Raw genomic sequence first — 22,213 nt, 5'->3', positions numbered from 1 at the left:
AAACGACGAATCACGAAGCTGGACGATAAATGTATTCCAAAGATTTGTTCGATGTTTCGTGAATCGAAAGATTATATCAGTGTAAGATTTCATTGAGTACGAGATCTGCCACCCTCCTTTGAAGAATGTGCTTTAGGCAGAGCAAAATAGGGTACGAGGGGTTGTACCGTTTGAAATAATCGATATAGCAATCTTGTAAGGAGAAAATATTTTAAAGTCGAGTTTCTGTTGGAATTTCTTCTGTAACGCATATTCAAACGTCTGTACCTCGTTCAATTAAAATATTATATTTCAAATTTACATACTTATATAGCATTATACAGTCATATTATGCTTTGTAATAAATATATGTATAATTTTCTTCTTAGGTTAATTTCTTCGTTTCCAGATTAGTTAATGAGGAACAGCGAATTTTTTAATCCACTACTTTTAACGTTAATGTAGTGGATTTTGTTCGTATAAAAATTATTTGACCATTTATAGATTATTTACTGACACTCGTTTATTAAGATATTGGAGACAATATTTAACAAGGACCAATGAGACCAATAACTGAAATAAACATCGTGTCATCATTATCATCATATCTCCTTGTCAAAATGGTGGATTTCTTCAAAATGGCGCATTTCTGTCAAAATGGTGGACACAAAAATTATTAAGAAATCGTGCCAAAATCTACGCTAACTCAAGCTAAAAAAACATATAAACTAGTTTATTACCCTTACTTTATTATCCCACCTTATTTTCAATTGAAAAATAATTGATTATTAAACGTCCATAAATACATTTAAGTTATCTTGCAATAATAATAAATGAACCTCATTTAATTATCACAGTAATAAATTACAATTTAAAGTACATGTCCTTTCATATAAAATTGCTCTGAAAGCATGTTAAACATAAATCCACTTGCCAAAATAGGAAACCACGTAAAGCCATATACACGTTATTGAACTGCACACGTGGTGCTCGTTTTACACGTTTTACAAACGTCGCAAATAAACAATTTTCAGCACACGGTTCGCAATACGAGCCTGCATATGGCCTAGACAGATGCTTTAAACCAAACCCGCTTTTCTCTTCTGCCCAGTTTCGAGGCTGAACGTATTCTTCGTGGCCGTGTCGGATTTCGTGTCGAACGTAGTCTTTTTTGCGCGAACGTCACACGACACCTCTGGAAACCGCCCAAAACATAATCCATAGTGTGGTGTATGCACGTCCCGACGCTGTAATTAGGGTGATATTTTCATAAAAGCTATTGGGGTAAGGTGTACCGCAAATACTATTACCGGGAACGTTATTAGAGGTCTAAAGTTGCCCCTCCAATAGGTGGTAGCTCGGTGTCGAGTTACCTGGGGCACAAGCGTGAAATTTAACAGAGGTTTTATATGAGAATACGAAGCTTGTGTTTGTTTATTGGGAAGATTCTAATCAACGATGAACGTTTAAGCTATCAACCCCATCTAAAATGAACAGGTGCACTAATGTGGTGTTTTAAGTACTTCACACTGTGGATGCTTATGTGTTTACGATAAGAAGTTGAGTCCGAATTTATTGAATAAATCTCTCAAAGGAATTTAGGTGAACATAGGTAAATGATCAGATAAATATCCTGACAGCATCTTTGTATCTTTTGTAAATCTGGTAGTCTGACTCTGAATCTGATAGTCTGATAGTATTCAATAAATGAGTTTCTTTTGAAAGTGGGGCAATCCATTTTTGAAAGAAACGAAGACAATGATAACAACAGATAAACTATATTATAATACTTTTATCTGCAAGCATTATATAGTAAACATAAGTTCCTAACATTTGGGTGATTTGTATGGAAAAGATGCTTACTAAAATTCTGTTTAAATATTTATCTAATAATTCAATTCGAAGAAAAATTTTCACGTACAACGAATTTAAAGAATATTGACTATAATATTCTCTAAATAAAATACTATTGACTATAATATTCTTTATAGAATAAAGCAATGCACTGTCCATCCATTTACCAACGACTCTTCGCACACAGTTCCCAAAGCAAACAGTTCCTTAGCACCTCAACAAACAAAAAGCCGGGTACTCAACCGAGGTTACCCTCGCATATTTGAACGTATACCACGGCGTAACAGAAATGGGCGAAACGAACAAGAAACCGCGATTCATCCGCGAAGCAGAAAAATCAATCCGATCGGGAATAAAGCGTTTCACCCTGTACTTCCTGCTGGTACTTTTTGCCAGTCGCATCATGGTCGCTTGTACTTCAAAGTTACGTTAATACCTGGTTAGGTGCCCCTTCCATTAGAACAGGTATGCAAAACCATAGCAAATGCAAATGTCGCGCGTGTCCACTCGCGTGCTCTTCGAGGGATCAACGATCGCAATCACCGATGTCACGGCCGGACTTATTGGTCGCGATACGCCTAATAGATCGATACCCACCCGTTATTACACATGCCTCGCCGTTGAGAGCCGCCAGCGGTCCACGTTACAAATAACACGCCGAGGGCTTTTCTAATGAGCTAGGATCTGCACGTGACCGGATCTGCGCTTCAATTTTACGCGCGAAGATACACCGGTCGTGTCCTGAAGATCACCGGCGTGATCTTGTGTTGAGCTTTGTCGTTACTATGTGTACCTTAACTAGTAGATCTACAGATTAGGTATTTCACGCGAATGAAAATGTGTGTATAAAATTTAGAGTATCTTGCAAGTGTGTAGATGGAACAAGAATGAGGTGTAGAGGTTTAAGAGCTGTTCCAAATGATTAAACGTGTCTGAAACTATAGAATACGATACCGAATTATTGTTGATTTCATGTCGACGTCAATGACGACCAAGTATTGTCAGCGATGAGTTATGAAGCTTTTAATGTAGTTCCAGTCGATTCTGAGTGTCAAAAATTATCGATTGTGGCCAAAATTTATACAAGATTTAGAGTGTCTCCACCTTCAAAATTTCAAGTGAACGGATCCAAAATAACGGCCTGTTGCGTAATGAAGACAAACAGACAATCAAATACAGATCGTCTTAGGAGTCTCACTCAGTTCGGCAAACGTAACCTAATTTAACTCAGCCTCTAAATCTGAATCAGAGTAAAATTCATTGATTGAGTCAGTTAACTAGTCTCACTGGTTTTCAGTGAATTTGACTGCTAAATTAATACATTTCCGGTGAAACTAGTTACAATACTGAATTTAGCTGAACTGAATGCGTAAATAAATAGTTATTCCAGGAGTATCGCTACATTCGGCAAATGTATACTTGAGGTATATTACTTAAGGTATGTTGGCGATATAAGAAACAAATTGATGGTGTAGTAAATACTATAGTATAATATACATATGATAATAATAATTTAACTGAAACTTTTGACCTATATTTTAGAATCTACGGTCCAGAGTTGAACACATAAAGAATCACAATAATCCAAATCTTAACCTTGATATTTAAAAATCTGTAAACTACCTCATAAACAATGAACACATTGAAAATATTTTTGCCAATATTTTTTAAACTAAAAGCGTTGTTTATACAGAGAAGTAGTTCAGAATGATGTCCTCGACAACATACTTCAGTGTCATAAAAATCAGTGAAGTATCTCTTCACAAACAATGAAGACATTGAAAATATCATTGCTAATATTTTAAAAATCAAAATCAAGCGATAGTTATATGTACAAAGAGAAGTTGTTCGGAATGTCCTTGGGAATATTCGAAAGCCATAAAAATGCCCCTCCACAAATAATTACCATATTCAGAATATTTTTGCGAATATCTTGAAAATTAAAGCCCATCGTCCCGAGAAAAATTGTTCGAAATGATGTCCTTGGCTACGAGGATCATCGAAATCCGTGAGGTGTGCCCGTTTCTCCATAATTACGGTAATTTTTAACTGCACCGACCGCCATAATTTCCTGAGCGCTGACTGATAGTATTAATTTCTTCGCAAGATCGATTGCAACGGTTGCAGGCGATAAATAGCGGCGTTCTCAAACGTGTTAAACAATAACTCATCGAAACAATTACTCACCACATGGATGCCCTCAGCGTCTCTCCTGAGATCGCCGCTCCTTTGGCCAGCCGTGACAGCAGCGCTCAGGTGATTATAGTGATGTTGATGTAACGTGTTGAGCGTTTGCGTGTAAGGATCGCCAACGAGGTAATCGAGATGTTGCGGTTGTCCAAGGCCAGGGTGTTGAGGACTCGCTGGCGCGTGGTGGTGCGATGGAAAAGGGGGTGGAAAATATGGTGGTTGAAAGTCGGAGGCGGTGGGCAAAGATGCGCCACCGTGATGGGGCATCCCACTGCCGTTTCCATTGCCTCTGTGACCATGGTGATGGGCACCGGAATACGGCGAGGAATTTCCACCGCCCAGCGAGGAAATACCCCCGTGACCAGTTAAACGGTCCTGTAAACAAAATTGTGCATTCGTTACTACATGTTCGATGATCAAAACTTTACCGTTGTCCATTTCAAGCTTTTAACCCTTTATCGTACGTTGACGAGTCTTGCTCGTGACGCATTTACAGCTCAAACCTTACTCAAATTTTGAATACTCTTCAACTTGAAATTTAGGTCCAGCTATACGTTATATCATCAAGGAATCCTGAATATAAAATAGTTACAATATTTTAATTTTCTTTGTTTGCTTTAATGTTATAGCTCTGTATAGTTAATTTTGACTGGCGCATCTGTTAAATAACACGGGAAGGGGTTAACTTTTTGATAGACGTGTTTATACATAATTCTACAATTTATACAGTTTATACATTCGTTCGAAGGATCTAGGGTAAGTGACAAAAGGTCAAATTTAGTCTTCTTATCACAAGGCATACTTGCCTTCCTGCGTGGTCGAATTCTTCAAGTACGACGTTCTCTATGTATATTGTCTTATTTGCTATAATTGATTGTAATACTACAAAACGTATTAAGTCACCTGTTCTACATTATACTTTCTTTTGCATAAACGGTACCCATTAGATAAGTAAAATGATAGTTAGACAATATCATCGTATTCTTTGATATTAGCAATTAACCCTGCCTAATTTGGTACTACTTCAATATTTACAATTCAATTTGACACTGATGTGTAAATGTGTAAGTATTTTTTAAAATTCTTCATTTTATTATCGAATTCTGGAAGCACTCTAATATTTAATGAATTTTAAATACGTAGATATACATGTGTGTATATTGGTGAGGATTAAACAAAGTACATATCTACTAATTTTAACTATTAATGTATTTCATATTTGAACAAATTCTATCAATTTTATGCTGAAATAAAATACATACGATAATAAAATTAAATTTAATATTGGATGATCGACACCTTCATATAAATAACCTTGTAACACGTGATATTATAAATATTAATGAATTATGTAAAAGTTATCAAATTACACGTTAATAATAAAATTCAGTTTATGTCGTTGTAGCTAAACTTAAACATTTGTTGCAAAATGTAAAACTTGCACAAATCGGGAATAACTATTGTGAAAAGTTGCGTAATTATTTTGTTTACTGAGGCCTAACGTAACTCCATATTTTCTACATTTTATTCGAGTATATCCATTGCAAAGTGTACTTGAAAAATTTACATCTCATTTACAAGTGAATTTAAAGTCATATGACGCGGTAATGAATTAACGTTTATTTGTGAATGAAACTCATTTACTTCACGTTGATACTATGTTGCTTAATAGTGTACAATATAGAAACCTGGCATGCATTAAACATATTGCGTTTATGTGTATGATATGTAGGAAAATTTAGATAAATCACCAAATGGTAATTTAAGGTTTACATTTATATTTTTGGGATTTGAGAACATAAATCAAACGATATTTTATTTTAATTATAATACGGTTTTAAGAAGTATGCATTTCATTTTTTTTAAATTGCAAAATTGCAGATATTGTGTAAAAATTGCATAAAAGTGGTATTATAGAAAAATAAAAAAAGGGAACAACAAAATTTTAAATTAAAATATAAAGATAAAAAAATATAACAATATAACTACTTATTAATATTATTAAAATATAACAATATAACTACTTATTAATATTATTAAAATATAACAATGTAATTTAAAGTAATTATAATATTTAGAATATTTGAAATACATAAAATATTATTTTACAGATCTAAAATATGAGTAAAATATATTTTAGAATATAAATATAAATGAAATATTTTTAAGTATTTTTTGTTAGAATATTTTTCGTAAACAACTGTATGCAAATTGCAAAGTATAATTTTTAATTTTGTATTTAAATCATCAAAGTTTGATCTAAACTTTGAAACTATCTATAACAGATAACTGTAGTAAAAATCTGTATCAAAAATATTTTGTTCACAGATCAACTACAATACATTCTATAGAAGCCTTCATAAAAAAATATGAAGGTAAAACATCGTGTGTGGTAAACGTGTCCATCTGCCCATAACCGAACGCGTTAAAAAAGTGTTGAAGAGAAAAAGAATTCACTACAATTACATTGATGATGCAGGGCAGTAAATTGAAAGCTTAAATTGGAGAATAATTGTGTCCTTAATAATTCTTATCGAAGTATGCCGTATTATATACGACTGTTTTTATCGTGGTAATCAACGTGTTAATATGTTGACTGCAGAACGAAATTAGTCGATTAGCTTACAGTGATTGATTATTATCGTTCCTTGTAATTTATCTTCGTTTACATAGACGGTGGTGGCCGGTTCCGTACAAGTGTGAACGTGAAATTTTATTATTTAGTGAACTTTATGTGCCTCGTACAAGTTTCTCGCTTGGACCGTAATGTGCACAGTGATTTACAGAGAAATGGCTCTCGTATTAAACACGTATACTTTCTTTCAAACGTGTCTTATATTTTTATTATCCTGAAAACTTTTCCAGCTATTTTCTTATTAAATTTAACTTGAAGGTTTCAGATTAATAGAAATATTCGGATTAATAGAAGTATTCAGATTAATAGAAATATTCGGATTAATAGAAGTATTCATATTAATAATATGCAGAGTAATAGTTTTAGTATTCAGATTAATTCTCCTGTGAATCTGCTTATTCAAATTTTACTATTCAAAACTTCTGAATATTTATTCACTGTTAAATCATTATTAGAACCATATACTAAGAAACTATTCTGTAACATACTTTTTGTAAAATGCTTTTCAGACTTCGCAGACTTGAAACTTTGTAAACTTTGTAGCATGCGCAATGTCGAATCATATGAAAGCCTAATGATAAATGCTCCTGCGATTATTTCTTGTAAACTTTTTTAAATAGACTATTCTTGTAGCGCATTCAAAGCGACTGAATTAATTAACCTATAACGCCTCATACATATGCATAATCACTCGTGGCAAGGAAAATGCTTTTTCTTCTGGACATTTGGACATAGTTGACCTAATTTCGTCAGTGAAATAGTTTCTACTGTCGATATGTAAATACGGACACAATGCGATTCATAACTGAAGTATAAATATTCTTTTCATTCTACTTCTTTCAAATATTAGTATCTTTAAATATTTGTTATTTACGATTAGCAAATATTCAAGTTATTAAGACAAACTCGTTATGAAAAATTATAAATATCTAAAATATGTTTTCAAGAGTGGTGGTTATTATTATTAATTTATCACTGTGAATGGAAGTCGCACAAAATATTTCCTCCAAAAGGAAGTTGCATTTTTAAATGATATTTTTCACTTATATTTTCATAAGAAATTCACTGACACTTCTGAAGCATGAAATACTCTAAAACGTGAAATGAAGTAATCTGAAATACCTAACAAAGCTAAATAAAATACTTTTATCTTCCCATAAACTAAAACCCTAAAAGACACGAAATCCATTCTGCACGATAAAACAATGCCTCTCAACGTATTTATGAAAACGCGTAACATAAATATTCGCAATCTATTACCAACTCGAATTCGCAACAATCTTCAATTCGACCATTTCCCCAACATAAATTTGTCCGCTGCATAACATCATATTCCCGTTATCAACTATGTGTCTCTGTTACGTTTCAGTTTATATCCGGCTGCAGAAAGAATAAAAAGTAACAACCATAATAAACAGTATCTCGATACGTAGTTATCGATACACATGTCGACCAACGATTGACGCAACTTTCGCCGCTATTAAAAAACTGCTAGTAATTGCGGTGATTAATGTTCAGAGTCGTTTGAAAAAAAATCATGCTGGAGGTCTGCCATTACTATAAACGACGGAATATATGGGACAGATTGCTGGTTCACCGGGTGATGAACATAAACGCGGATAAATATTATGTAAATCTTATGGTGAGTAACGTAATACAGCTTACGGGTAGAATGTACATAGGTGTAGGTTTGTCAGGAAAATTGTAGTAAAGCTAAGTGCAAGGATAATACTTATTGTTTGTGACTGAGAGAAATCGATAAGCGGGAAAGTGTAGGATAAGGTGAAGTGGGGTAAGTTCGTAAACGGGACAAATGTGAATACAAGCTATTTTTATTACAATATGAGAGTTTCTCCATTTAGTATGTTTGTTTCCTTGTTTTGTTTCACTATATCCCCTTTTATATTTCGGCTAAGAGTACTTGTTTGCAGTATAGAGTACTTGCATAATGCAGTAAAAAGCATTATATAGCAGATTTGTTAATAATTCTGCTCTTGCCCCATTGCACATGAAATAAAGTTTTAAAGTATTTAACTTCAAGTTACGCTCTTACCCCATTTTCGGGGAAAGTGCAGAGTAGTTGACATTTTAAACAATTTCCTATCAAAATCAAAATGTACAAGGAAAATTAAAGTCCTAGTTAATATTAATTAAATAGTAGTAATTGTGCAAAGCGTTCGATGTCGACAGCGTTAAGTATTCACATAGCAGACTGAAAATACTTACGTTTAAATACTAACTTTACAAAAACCAGTCTGCACTTACCGTTAGTTGAATTATTGTAGCCTGTGGTTTTGTGAAAGATTTGAGAATGGATTATGGATTTTTTGTGAATAAGGATTGAGTAAGTGGGTTAAGATGAAAAGAGGGAGGTTTTATGATGTCACGTAACAATTTTCAATAATTATTTTAGTAATAAAAATTATTCAAATTGTGGAGTAACAATTGATTTTATTGTAATTATTATTGGACTAGATTTTGGATTAAAAAGCACAAATCGTTTTAGTAAAAGCAAAATTATCCTTAAAAATCGATAATATGTAAGTACAACAAAAATAACACTAACCAAATCTATATAATGACATTAGTTGTGAATAATTATTTAAAAATTAAGTAAGAAACACTATTTTAACAACTGAATAATTATAACGTTGTTTTGAATAAATTAATAGTATCAAAAACCTTCCCTGAACTTTATTTCAAATATAAATATGTAAATAATAATAACGAAATCAACAAAGTGATCCTAATTATTCAAAACTGTTTAAAAATTAATTAAAGAACACCATTTAACCAAATGAATAATTGTAACATTGCTCCAAGTGAATTAATAGACACAATGAATAAATAATATGAAAATTGTATATAAGAAACTAGAATTTCGAGTGCAGAAATGTGTAAGGTAAAATTAATTCTGAAAATATTTCGCAATCCATTGAATAATATGACGTATCGATGAGATATGGGGAATGTCTACGCCTACAGATCTCAGATTTCACTCTCTCGTTCTCGAACTTAACGGACATTATTTTAGAAGGATGACTAATTACATGATTAAGTAGAAAATGAAGTGGATAATTTAGAAAGATAGGTTCGTAGAACTTTTGCGTAAGTAAACATGTTTTGCAATTGGGTCAATTCTTCAAGGTATACGTATATTTAACCATTTCTAAATTAGTAGATGTTAGCATTTCAAGCTTCGAAAATTATAACAGAAATTTATATTTACAGTTATTTAAAGTCATAATATCAATTATATAGCAGAGAATCTATTGTTTGGTTAGGTTAGATTAATACAGAATTTACAAATCAACAATAATATCAATTAAATAACAGAGATCTATTGTTTAGGTTAGGTTAGGTTAATACACAATTTATAAATCAAACAATAACATCCATTAAACAACAGAGAATTTATTGTTTTACATTAACGACAACTGCGTCTCATTATTACTTCACAACTCTATCAAACATTCTATTTTACATTTTTCTTCTCGACTTGCAAAAACATGGCTGCTTATGGTAGCACAAAGCGTGGACAAGTGTCTCTACAGAAATACTAGTTACATCGGAATATTACTGAGCCGTTGATTGTATGAAATATCACCCGTAAATCGCCAGATCATCAAAGCAAATTGCCTAGATGTGATTAAGCACATTTCAATCTGAAAATATGAATAGATGTTCAAATAGAGCTCTTAGAATTGGTAGAAACAAAGAGAAAGGAAGTATACTATTATTAAAACTTCCTTTCGATCCAATTTCGAAGTAAATCAACCAACGAAAAGTAAATTTATTGAATTTACATAATGTAAGAAGCAATTAACATAATGTACGATTCAATTTGAATAAAACATTGTATAATTAGGCAAATCAACGAACGTTGCGAAATATTGTGTGTTTAAAGACTTCGTAAAATGAAATATTTTTTTCCTTGATTATCAATACAAAAATAATCGAAAAGAATTTCGTTTAACCAAAGTAAGTAAATTTTGAAATATACGATGTAAATTTAATCCGGTTCATCTAGATAGGACATTTATACAGTTTAATTCAGGTAGATCGTATCAGACGATGATTTATCTGAATATCAACAGAGGAGGTTTGTATCGACACTATGCTCGTGCTAGTCATTAGGTTTCTGTTCGATGATACGATCTCGAACATCTTTATAAGCCTCGAAAGGGCCAACGTCCACTTTTTTCCTCTGGTACAAGGTTTTGCACGCGTAACTATCTCGTATCGATTGTAATTATATCTTATAAATGAACGTTGAATAATAATCCATCAAAATCACTGGTTTTCTATTTTTACCTTCAGAGGAGCAGTGGAGTTTGGAACTTTTAAAATTTATATTTGCAAAAATAAATGTTGCAAACTTGAACATAGAATTATGAACCCACAATGTTAAATTAGTAGAAAGAATGTACTAGCGTGGCACAGATGCGATTTTAGGGCGGACCGAATTATTAAACAAAGCAACTTTACTGAATTAATTACATTAATTTCTTAATGTCATTTAGATTTATTATATTAAAGCAAATATGTTTTGTATTGTTATTGCTCATAATTAAACTATGCAGAAATATAATTTCGCTCATACTGAACCGCATCATAATATCAACATAACCTAAAATTTTGTAATATACCTGTATTCATTTTTCTTGTGTTACATAGTCACGGTAAATTCCCCGGAATACCAAAGGAAAAAAAGAAGATTATACACAAAAGAATGTTTGTGCACAAAAGCCTTTGAAACAGGTTCTTCGTTAAAGATGTCAGTGAAAAGCGCCAAAATTAATTCAAGGGAAAGACTTACTATAATTGATTAAATGATTTACTGTAAATAAAATGTTGTCCTTCCACAAGATAATACCTTGTATTAAATTCAGAAAATAATTATATTAATATTTTAATATTTTTTACAGCAATGACCAGAATATGAGCATTGCTTAATTACTGGAAAACATGAACATTTTCGGATTTTAATTTAGAACTGTATTTAAAACTTTTTCTTCCAGAAAGATAAATTCTTATTATTTCATCTGCAAGTACAAATTTTATTTTGTTGAATAAACATACTTATATTCTTCCATTGTCTAAATATAAAAAAATTGCTATTATCTTGAGTGCTTCCTTGACCACCGGGATTTACCTCGATTAAATCTGAATGTTCATTCTCTGATTCTAAACACTTAAATTCCCAAATAGAAGTAATGAAAAAAGCTAGATTAAAAACCATCTACTCAGGGTGTAAAATAGTGACGTTACAGGAACAAGAAGAATTCGATTACCGTAGCCTCTCGTAACGGCATTTAACGACGTCGGCCCAAAATTGAACAGAAAGGTCCGTTATAGAAGGGAACTCTCACTTGGCTAAACACGTGACTCTTAATCTGCCCGATATTAGCATGTAACGAGACAAAATTCACCTTTGTCGCTTTCCAAATCGATTTCCAAATCGCTATTTCGAAACGACGCCATTGCAACAGACGCTTTGTACGGTTTATCTCGTACGAAATATTTGTTATCGTTTAACGACGTACATTCTTAACGAGTACCGTTATTTTCATTGCCACGAATGCCCATTAAAGAGTACTCTAATTTATAGTAGGCTTTATTACCTCATTACGGGTTTCGTTTTCGCTTTTGGTTTAGTAGAGTATTCATTCGGAATTATTGTGTTGGTGATTAAGTTTGCGATCTTGGATATTTAGAAGTGGTATGAGAGATTTTATCGACGGAGGTTCATGGGAAATTTTATTATTAACTGTTTGATTTTAATATCTGATGTTAGAAACCAGGAAGATAGAATTATGTGTTTTATTATACTACCAGAACATTTGCTGGACTATTGTATTATTATAATAACATTTTATTAATTTTACTATAAAATTTTATAATTATATGCAATATTATTTTGCTTATATTCAAGCTTATTATTTTGCTGTTACAATATTATTTTACTGTTTTACTATTATGATACAGATTTTATATTTATTACACACTTCCAGCTACATTTGAATATGCTGAAAATACTTAATAAAATCACTCTCAATTATATAACATGGTTCTGTATAAATAATCGCTGAAAAATATATCTTGCAAGAATAAATAACGTGTCAGTTAAAATGTTGACACCAGAGAGAACCATAATTATATTCATATTTTGCTCCTTCAATACTTTATTATTTTACTGTTCTGCTGTTATGATATACTTTTTATAATTATTACACACTTGCAGCTACATTTGAACATGCTGAAAATACTTAATAAAATCACTCTCAATTACATAACATCGCTTTATATAAATAATCGCTGAAAAATATATCCTGCAAGAATAAATGACACGTCAATTAAAATGTTGACACTAGAGAGAGATAATTATATTCATTTACTAAAACTTTGTAATTGGATTTGATAGCAGCTTATCATTTACAAATGTCATTCATAAAATATACCCTGTACATTAATTTATCCATTTCGTTATATAAACTTTCTACGATCGTGTAATAGAGCCGTAACACAATAAGAAACCGCAACAAGAGTGGTAGTGTTTTTCGCTGTTTAACCTACACCGCAACACAGATGCGATCAAACGAGGAATAAATCAGAAAGGATAAAGTGTTCAATTAATCACTAATTTCATACTAACAGCAAAATACTTGTTACTCTCTGAACCGTGCCCTTTCAAAGCGCAAAAAAAAATACGTTCCCGGAGAGTCGATCCGTTTCCAGGCCAACACGTTGCTTGATTAGATTGATCGAAGCGAAGAAAGCGATTTATGAAATCAAGAATTATGCAGATTATGATGGAAAGGGGGAAACATGTACGTCGACAATCATTTGTGCCGTTCATTTTGAAAGTGGGGTTCATTTATTGTCACGAGATATGTTTGCGTTTCAACTATTTTAAAAATATTGGTCTAGATGAATTTTTTGTATTTTGTAGACAATGTGTTATTTTGTATCTTTTGTATGATGTATGTTGTTTAGTACTTTTTATATAACGTATGTTATTTTGTATTTTTCTGTTAATGTGTGATTTTTTAATTTTTAGGGTTATTTCAAGATCATCAAGATTCTTCAAGATCTCAAGATTCTTCTTTTGTTACCAACTCCCTTATCTTATTTCTGAGTAGTGTTATTACCGAGGAAAATATTCTTACTTTGTTATTATGACCCACCAACTTCACTTTCAGATGCATCGCAGTCAATTTTCTCAGCCATATTTTTCAGTAAAATAATTTTAGTAAATCAGTTAATTTAAAATAACAGTAGAATTGTTAAGGGATCTTAACACGGACGAAACAAGAGCCTTATCGAATTTGTTGAATAATTAGAAACTAAACTAGAACCAGCAAGCTGATAATAGAAATCAGAAATAATATCTAGACTTGCAGATCTCGCTATTGAGGTTATATCACGAATATTTTATAATTTGTAGTCCATCACAATATTATCAGTATTACTCTTTACCAGAAGCAAATATATTCGGGTAAAAATATTATCCTCAGGTTACATCACTTTCATAATAAACACCTTTTCAATACAATTAATTCAAACGTCCATCAGCCATATATTCCGAGAATTGCAATTATTTTGATTGCTCAACAAAAATAGAATGATAAGTCTCATCTATTATAATTCTCTTCATTTTCCATAAATAGACTTTACTTTATAGGCTCATTTAGGGATCTCGATCAAAACGGCACACGCATAAAATTTTGACTCGAGAGTAGCCTGTAAGTTTCACAAGACGCATAGCCGAACTTTCCAGCTGAGATCGCTATTGATAACGCGAGAGAAATCGTCCCTCTTACCACATACGACAAGTAGACAATTAATAACCAATAAGCCGGCCCAGTGTCGAAATCGACAGATCATAGATTACGAATAAATAGCTAGGAAAGAAAATATGAAACATGCGTGTACTCGAGAGAAGTACGAATATTTTTTTGTGCGAGACTTTCGAGCTGCGATTAACAACTTCAGGAGAGGAATGATCTAAAAGAGAATTGATTGATGCTGGCTTGGGTAATGCTGATTTAAATAGCGGATTAGGTGTGTTGGTATTTGTTGGACTGGAATTACTATGTTTGTTTATATTATGTATTAATGAGTATTTTTTATTTTTTGCGAACATAAATCGTGTTCTCATATTTTATACGTAAATAGAAATTTAAATATTGAATATAGGGATATTTATTGAACATAGGGATTCTTTTGGTAATGTAGTCTAATGGTGGACAGATTAGGTGATCAGGGAGGAGCTTATGAACATGTGCACGCAAAATGAATGTTGTCATAAAAATCTAAGGAAATTAAAAAATTTTAATATTCTTTAAAATTGGAAATTGAATAATAATAAAATATTAATTTAGAAATTTTAAGTTCGACACTTCAGAAATGTCAAATTGGTAATTTTAGAAATTTGGTAATTTAAAGTCTTGAGAAGTTGAAAAATGAAATCTAATAAAAGAATTTTTGTACTTTAATAGTTTGCAAATATCTAATTTTCCAATTTGTCAACTTTAGAAAGCCAGAAATTCTGCTAATAATTTGACAGGTAGTAGTATTTTCAAATTTGCAAAGTAAATCTGTCTTCCAAATTATTCATTTATATGATTAAGCAATTATTGTTAAATAGGTTAAATGTCATTGGAAGTATCGGTAACATAAATTCAATATGAGAAGACAGAAAATTTTATGTTATTCAATTATGAAATTAATTTCGTACGGTAGCTTATGTAAAATTGATATAATTTAAACTTCTGCTTCGTTCTGAATAATTACAGTAGCTTAATTGCAGTTCTCCAAATTTAAATGTTAAAAATGTATAATTCTTTCAAAATAGGATATCTGCATAGAATAAGTAAAGTAACTTCTGTTTATATGTAATTCTTTATACTGTTAGTAATAATTTACTAATTCCATTGCTACATTATTATTTAATTTTCGTTTTATTCTACTAATAAAGCCAGTTCGACATATCATTACAAAATTATTTTTGACAGCTTTTTTTTTATTCAACTGTCTTCAAAATTTGTTGTTAACAGACAATCACTTTATAAAATTTAAAATAAACCACTATGAAGCTTAATAGACTATTATCTGAACTAATCGTAAGTATCGTCCCACAAATAAGTACTATCATTGCAAAATTACCGGCTGATGAAAATATCAGTTCTCATGTGTAAGTACATAGCTTTACTTCATAGCAATTTAATTATTATTTTCACTAAACTGTTATTAAGTTTGTAATCATTAAAAGAGACATCTTGAAAATTGCGAATTTCAGGAAATTGTTTTTAGGTACCTCATAAGAAACTCCTTCAATATCATATTTACAATTGATAATGAATTTATTATGTGATATTCAAAACGCGACATTTCATGTGCACCGACAGAATAATTCAAAACATGAATGGATAAAAGTGTTAGGTTACAAATTCACTATCTGGAGCATAATATTTTTAGAGATTTTCGTCTGGAATTTTTATGTGCATAAATTAAAATTTATAAAATTTACAAGATTCTATTTTTTACATTTAACTAATGATCGTTGCTAAATTATAATTGCAAACTTGTATTACTAATGATGTTAATATATGTGCGATTTTTCTGTGACGATTATAATAGGATATTATTAAAAATATAAGGATATTGTCTTCTAAAAGTAATAGAAATGTAATGGTTTTAAGGAAAATCAAGTTTGATAGTTCACTGCGTTCTTGTACTGTTACAGCAATATTACTTTCAATAATTATTTTTAATTATGATTATTTTCTCTACTCTGTGCTCCACCATACTTCAGCCGAAATGTAAGAATATTTTTTAATAACAATTATTCTACAAAACGTGGAATTGCTTAGTCTTCACATTTTATAATTTTTATACCATCAATACTGAACCTCTTTCATTCTTGAGCCACATAACAGCGATTTCACTAATTTTTTCAATACTTAGTTATTAGAGGTAAAAAAATGTGTTCAAGGCTGGATGTACCGCAGGTTGAGTTTGGACGTCTTACACCCATGAACTCTCGTTTATGGGAATTAGAGACAAAGTGTACAATAAAGCTATCGAAAGTCCAATTAGCACAAACCATTAATTACGCATTTAAGGAACTGAAAAGTCAAAACACGTTGCTTCAGTAATTAGCTAGGCATAACTATGCATCCAACATTGGTAACAATCTCAGTAATTTCGCAACCGAAAACTCCATTTAAAATTTTTTTCGCGTCGTTCTTACAAGCCATTAACATGCTATTTAAACATTGTTTACATTCACAATACAAGTTTACGTCACTCGACAGAAGTTAAATGGCAGAAGAACGCAGCGGACCAACATCTTGACTTTAGAGACTTATTGTTAGCCGAATTTCAACAAAATTCTGTATTTTTGTTTCGATATTTCGATAAGGAATTACATGGTGTTATTCGGAATCTACGTTTGAAAATCGACGTTAAAATATCTTTCATACAGAAAACACACCTCGACCTCGATCACCGTGGTCATGTCGACATGGGGCGCGTAACAGAGCGCCAGCTTGTCCGCTGTCGGCGCTTCCGTGCGCGGCGGAAACATCCCTAGGATCTCCAGTTTGTCGGTTCCCGTTCCGAAGTAGTCTCAGTGACGCTTCGACTTTTCTCAACCACTTTCCGCGCACAACTTCCTGCACATCACACAAACACTTTTGTCATTCGTGCACCACTACGCGAATCTCCCCAACCGCACTTTCACACTTCCACACTTGACAGATCAACTGCCAGTTCTGAATCAAAATAGCAAACGATCCACAATCTGAGTAATTATGCTACACGCGGCGAACTGTCAATCATCGTTCATACATGATGGCATCGTCAAGCTTGTAGCTTCGCAAGTTGCAACGAATAGACCAGAAAAGGGTACCGTAAAGTCATTTTGCCCGTATGTGACCGGCGAAACGAGGGTTACACGATTTTACTAAACGCCCGGCGTGTCGAACGAGCCAGCTTTCGAGCTGTTGCCCGTCGCTCGCGTAACTAGCGAGTGTCGCGCCGATCCGATCATAGTCACCGATCGAGGACTATCGGTCGCGAGGAAGCATCGATGACGAGCCGTTTGCGATGCTCCGGGAGCTGTCGAAGTGTCGAGGGTAGCTCGAGGAGTGTTCGCAAGGCTCGTGGAGCCGGTGAGCAAAAGAACAGCTGATCGGCTGATTGAGCGATGTGTTGCGGCCGACCGACTGAACGACGACCAGGCGTACGAAAGTATAGGCGTACAGCCGTGTGCCAGCAGCGCGACGAGAACGAAATGGGAGGTGGTACGGTGTGCTCTTACCGAGAGCTACTACTACTACTACTACTATTATTACTACCACTGGTGGCCAACACCACCACCACCACCGACGACACAGGCGTCGTCGTCGGCAGCTGCACCACCACCACCACCTTAAGAACTCTGCCCTACCATCCCGACCCAGAGCGGCGGATAGGAGAACGGAGAGCTCTCGTTTGTGCACGCGTTCAGATGACGACCGAAATTTTGCCCGAGGATACGCGCCACCACGTGCGACTACTCCTAGAACTGCCCCACCAGTCGAGCGAGAACGGCCGCGATTCACGAGGGGACGTCCTACGAGCGAGCGAATAGGATAGCCCGTGGGCTAACGCGACGCGTCCGAGCGCACGAGCGCGCAACCTCGAACTGCTTTGCCAAAGCGCCGCGTGGTTTCTTCATTTTCTTCGTGATTGGACAGTCATTTTATTTTTGCTCGGTAGGGTGCTTATTAAATTAAATACTTAGTATCTCGCTTATAAATTTATTAAACATCTGCGTTTCATTGATTAAATTGAAAAGTAAAGAACTTTTCCAAAGCAGAAAATCTGACATACTTCTTGGAAAAATAACAGTGTGGGTCTGCAACGTCCTGTTGGCCCTTAGATGTAAATATACGGTTAGGGTCACTGACTCTAGAGACAGAGTCAAATGGTAATTCAACAATATTTCAACATAATTAAGCTGTGTAAGGATTTTTCTTAAACTGCTATAGTTATCTTATAGATTATTTTGGGTACTGTAAGAGTACTAATTGACAAGTACTTACAAGACTACTCGCTGACTGATGTCGATTTTTACTTAGCATGTTCACTACTATGGATACTTTGGATGTTCATTAGGTTTATCTCAACAGATAGCCGTAACGGGATGAGGTTTTTATTTTACAGGAAAAATTCATCCCTTAAAATTTTTTTTTAAGGGTAAATATAAAAAATTGATTAAAAAACCAGGTGTAGTTTTGAACGTAGGATAAGAAAATGAACGAAAATGTTAAATAGATTGTAATAAGCATTCTTAGGTTAAATTGTATTAGAAAAGAGTCGATAATTCAATTGTATTAAATAATTCATCGCAGAAATATTACTTTTGTCCTCAAATTATTATTTCTTTATTGTTACAATAAAAATTCGTTTCATCATAAAAGTGGGTCTTAAATCTGATCATCTATTTTCAAGTCTTATACTTTTGTTTTTATCATACTTATAATATTACAATGTCTTTGCTTTTTGCAAGCATTGACTCATTCGCCAAATTCAGGTTTTCCATTCGTCACAGGTATGTCCAAGAAATTATATTTATTACGTAAGTCTTGCATTCATTCAAAACACATCAACTAATTTTATACTATCTGGCAATGTGTCATGACTATTGTAGCCAACAAAAAATGTAACCTTGTTGTCTGCAAAAACAGAGTACATGTCAATGAAACAACTGTAGAAATAATATTTCTGAGGAACTTGTTAAAATTAAATATAAAAATAAACATTACACAATTGAAGTACAAATACTTGTAGATATATTCTTCGAGCAATTATTTGGATCTCATCATTTTAATAAGCGTGTTCTGAAGGAGCATGCATATGCATCGATATTAGGCTATATATTTTAAAGGAAAATAAATTGAAATAAACACATAAATTAAATAAATATCTGCTAATAAAGGTAATATACTTTTTTCCCAAATAGCCATTTTGATTGATGATTTCTGCTAAATTGATAGAAATAGAATAGAAATTTATTATTAATAACGTTTTGACCGACTCGATATATCAAACACGTGCGTTATCAACAGAAGTTTATAAAAATTGAATCAGAGTGCATCGAGTGATATAAGTAAATATAAAATAGTTGTCCACGTAAAACCGGTTGTCAGTGAGTCTAATTTAACATTAAACGACCTCATTATCAGACATAATGAACGTTTAACTAGCGCACATGTGGAGATCTAGTGGATCTTCACTTCTGGGAAACTTTATATCAGTCTCCTGTTCTTTTAGAAATAATTATGACGGTTAAACTCGTTTTTATACGTAAGTACGGGGGACAAGTCTACGCACTTTTGATTCCAGGTTATTTTATAGAACATTAGCGTTTTTAAGCCTTGAATCTTGTTATAAAATTCTGTGTATGTTTATATAACAAACGTAACACTAAACCTGCCAGCATATAATATGTACTTAACTTGAAATTAAAAATGAAGTTAAAAAATAAACAAGTAAAGGGAAGTCAAAATAGACAGAAGTTAATAAATAAACAAATGACGAGACATAAATTAGTACACACATTTATTTTTTATTTTCATGACAATCAATGCTGATTTCAAGGAATGTACTTTAATGAAATGTGTACCTTATAATAAAAAACTTGTGGGGCTGTCATTTGACCGGTGTGGTAGTTTTAGTATTAACGTAGACTTAGATTAATGGATTGTCGTTTAAACCATTCAATAAATTATCAATAGGTTTATTAAATTATTTAGGCTATATACGTTATTTAAACTATAATTCAATAGGTTATAAATACATAGTTATTTCAATTGTAAAACAATTTTTTAACAATTAATTGTTATTTCAATTGTAATTCAATAGTTTATGAATTGATTGTTATTTAAACTACAATTCATTATCAATATTTTAAATTATAAAACTCCTTGTGCAAGTAGGATTTAGGTACGTCACGTTCGAACTGTAAAGTGCGTCATAAGTTGTAAATCAGGGGGTTAGAGTGCAATGGAATACTTCGATCAGGATATTTAGTGTCAGATAATGTTAGACCATAAACGTGGACCATAAACAAGTATTACATATTCTTCTCTGTTGCTGAACATAGCAATAGCAAAAGCTCACAATATCACTTTTGTGAAGTGAGTTGACAATGAATTACAATGTTCTTATGGCACATGTTATATAATATTTATAACATTTACAATATTCGTGTATTAATATTATAATACTTTCAACATTTATGACACTGGTATATTAATATTATAATACTTACAATACTCTCATATTATACCTCAAATTATTAATCCTTAATGGTCCGATTTTTAATTGTGAATATCGATATCATACTTCGACTTGCAAGTTTTTAAGTATCAGGTTTTAAATACTATAATGACATGTAAATGATAATACTAAAGTCACTCAAAACAATCTTTATTCATCTTAGAAGTAATATAATTTTGATTAGAATATTTATATTAAGTATAATTGAGTAATGTAGCGCCACACGTCGATAGTGTTTGAGAGACACTTGGAGCGTTAAGAGTTAAGATCCTCTGTCAATGTCTAAAATTTAACTTGAAATTTAAATCATAATTGAGTAATGTAGCGCCACACATCGGTGGTGCCTGAGAGGCACTTGGAGCGTTAAGGGTTAAAACCCCTGTCAGTGTCCAAAATTTAACAACACTGCTTTAAAACCTAACCTGTACAAACAAATTTATTTTTTAGTCTACAATTCATTTGAAAACATTTCAGTAAATTTTACTGATAACCTTCTAATAATATACTACAAATTTTAAACTGATGACCCATGCCTTTTTACACAAAATTTCATGCATACATCGCAATCTGAGGAAAGATAGAAATTCTATTTAAAAACAGAACTGAAAACGACCGAGAAAAGTCGAAGTATAAATAAAAAATTACAGCATTGTATACTATAATTTTGGAAACCATAAACTTTTTTCTGAAAAATTTATTTTACAATGCATCATTTATGAGTTATCTAAAGTCGTCGCGTTACGAGACATCCTTGCAAGTTTTTATATCTAACAGATTTTTATAACTTGCGGTTGATGAATTTTATAAATACATTATGCAGACATCATAAATGTTAAAAGAAAAATTTTGAAAATTATGGTATAATAATTGGAATCATTAATAAAATGATTTTCGTTAAAAATAAATGTTATGAATAATTAAAATGTTTTTGGACACTAATAACATCGAAAGAAATTAAGTTTGGTTTTCGAAACGTTATTGGCAACAGAAATTCAATTTTGGCTGACATTAAACGATATTATAATTGAAATTGTATTTTGGTTAACTGTAACTATTATTGATGACCAGAAGTTTATTTTGGTTACTGATAATCAATAGTACCAATGGGACGTTTTTTGTTACCCCCTTAACCAGTATCGACAATCAATAGTGGAAACGAAAATAAAATTCAAATCAGGAACAAATGTTATCTGTAACTAAAATTAAATTTCTGCTTTTGATAGC

The 22,213-nt window shown here is 32.4% G+C and overlaps 1 protein-coding gene across 12 annotated transcripts in view; it reads right to left on the bottom strand.

Annotated features, from left to right (window-relative positions):
* Positions 1 to 22,213, bottom strand: part of TfAP-2 (transcription factor AP-2) — a 416,024-nt gene that overhangs the window by 101,125 nt on the left and 292,686 nt on the right. For 10 of the 12 annotated variants that reach the window (XR_001095047.2, XM_076538529.1, XM_076538526.1 and 7 more), the window contains one exon: positions 4,021 to 4,398. Coding sequence is in view for 11 of the 12 variants with exons in the window: in XM_076538529.1 (XP_076394644.1) it covers positions 4,021 to 4,398 (378 nt within the window). In the remaining variant the exon portion in view is untranslated. Of the gene's footprint in view, positions 1 to 4,020; positions 4,399 to 11,952; positions 12,130 to 17,156; positions 18,041 to 22,213 lie in introns of those variants that run through there. The other 2 variants (XM_076538521.1, XM_076538530.1) reach the window with 2 other exon arrangements.

The sequence above is a fragment of the Megachile rotundata genome, chromosome 12 (assembly GCF_050947335.1).
Source record: "Megachile rotundata isolate GNS110a chromosome 12, iyMegRotu1, whole genome shotgun sequence".
In the NCBI taxonomy this organism is placed as follows: domain Eukaryota; kingdom Metazoa; phylum Arthropoda; class Insecta; order Hymenoptera; family Megachilidae; genus Megachile; species Megachile rotundata.
Note: the sequence above shows the minus strand (reverse complement) of the source record. Positions and strands in the feature narration are given on the sequence as shown.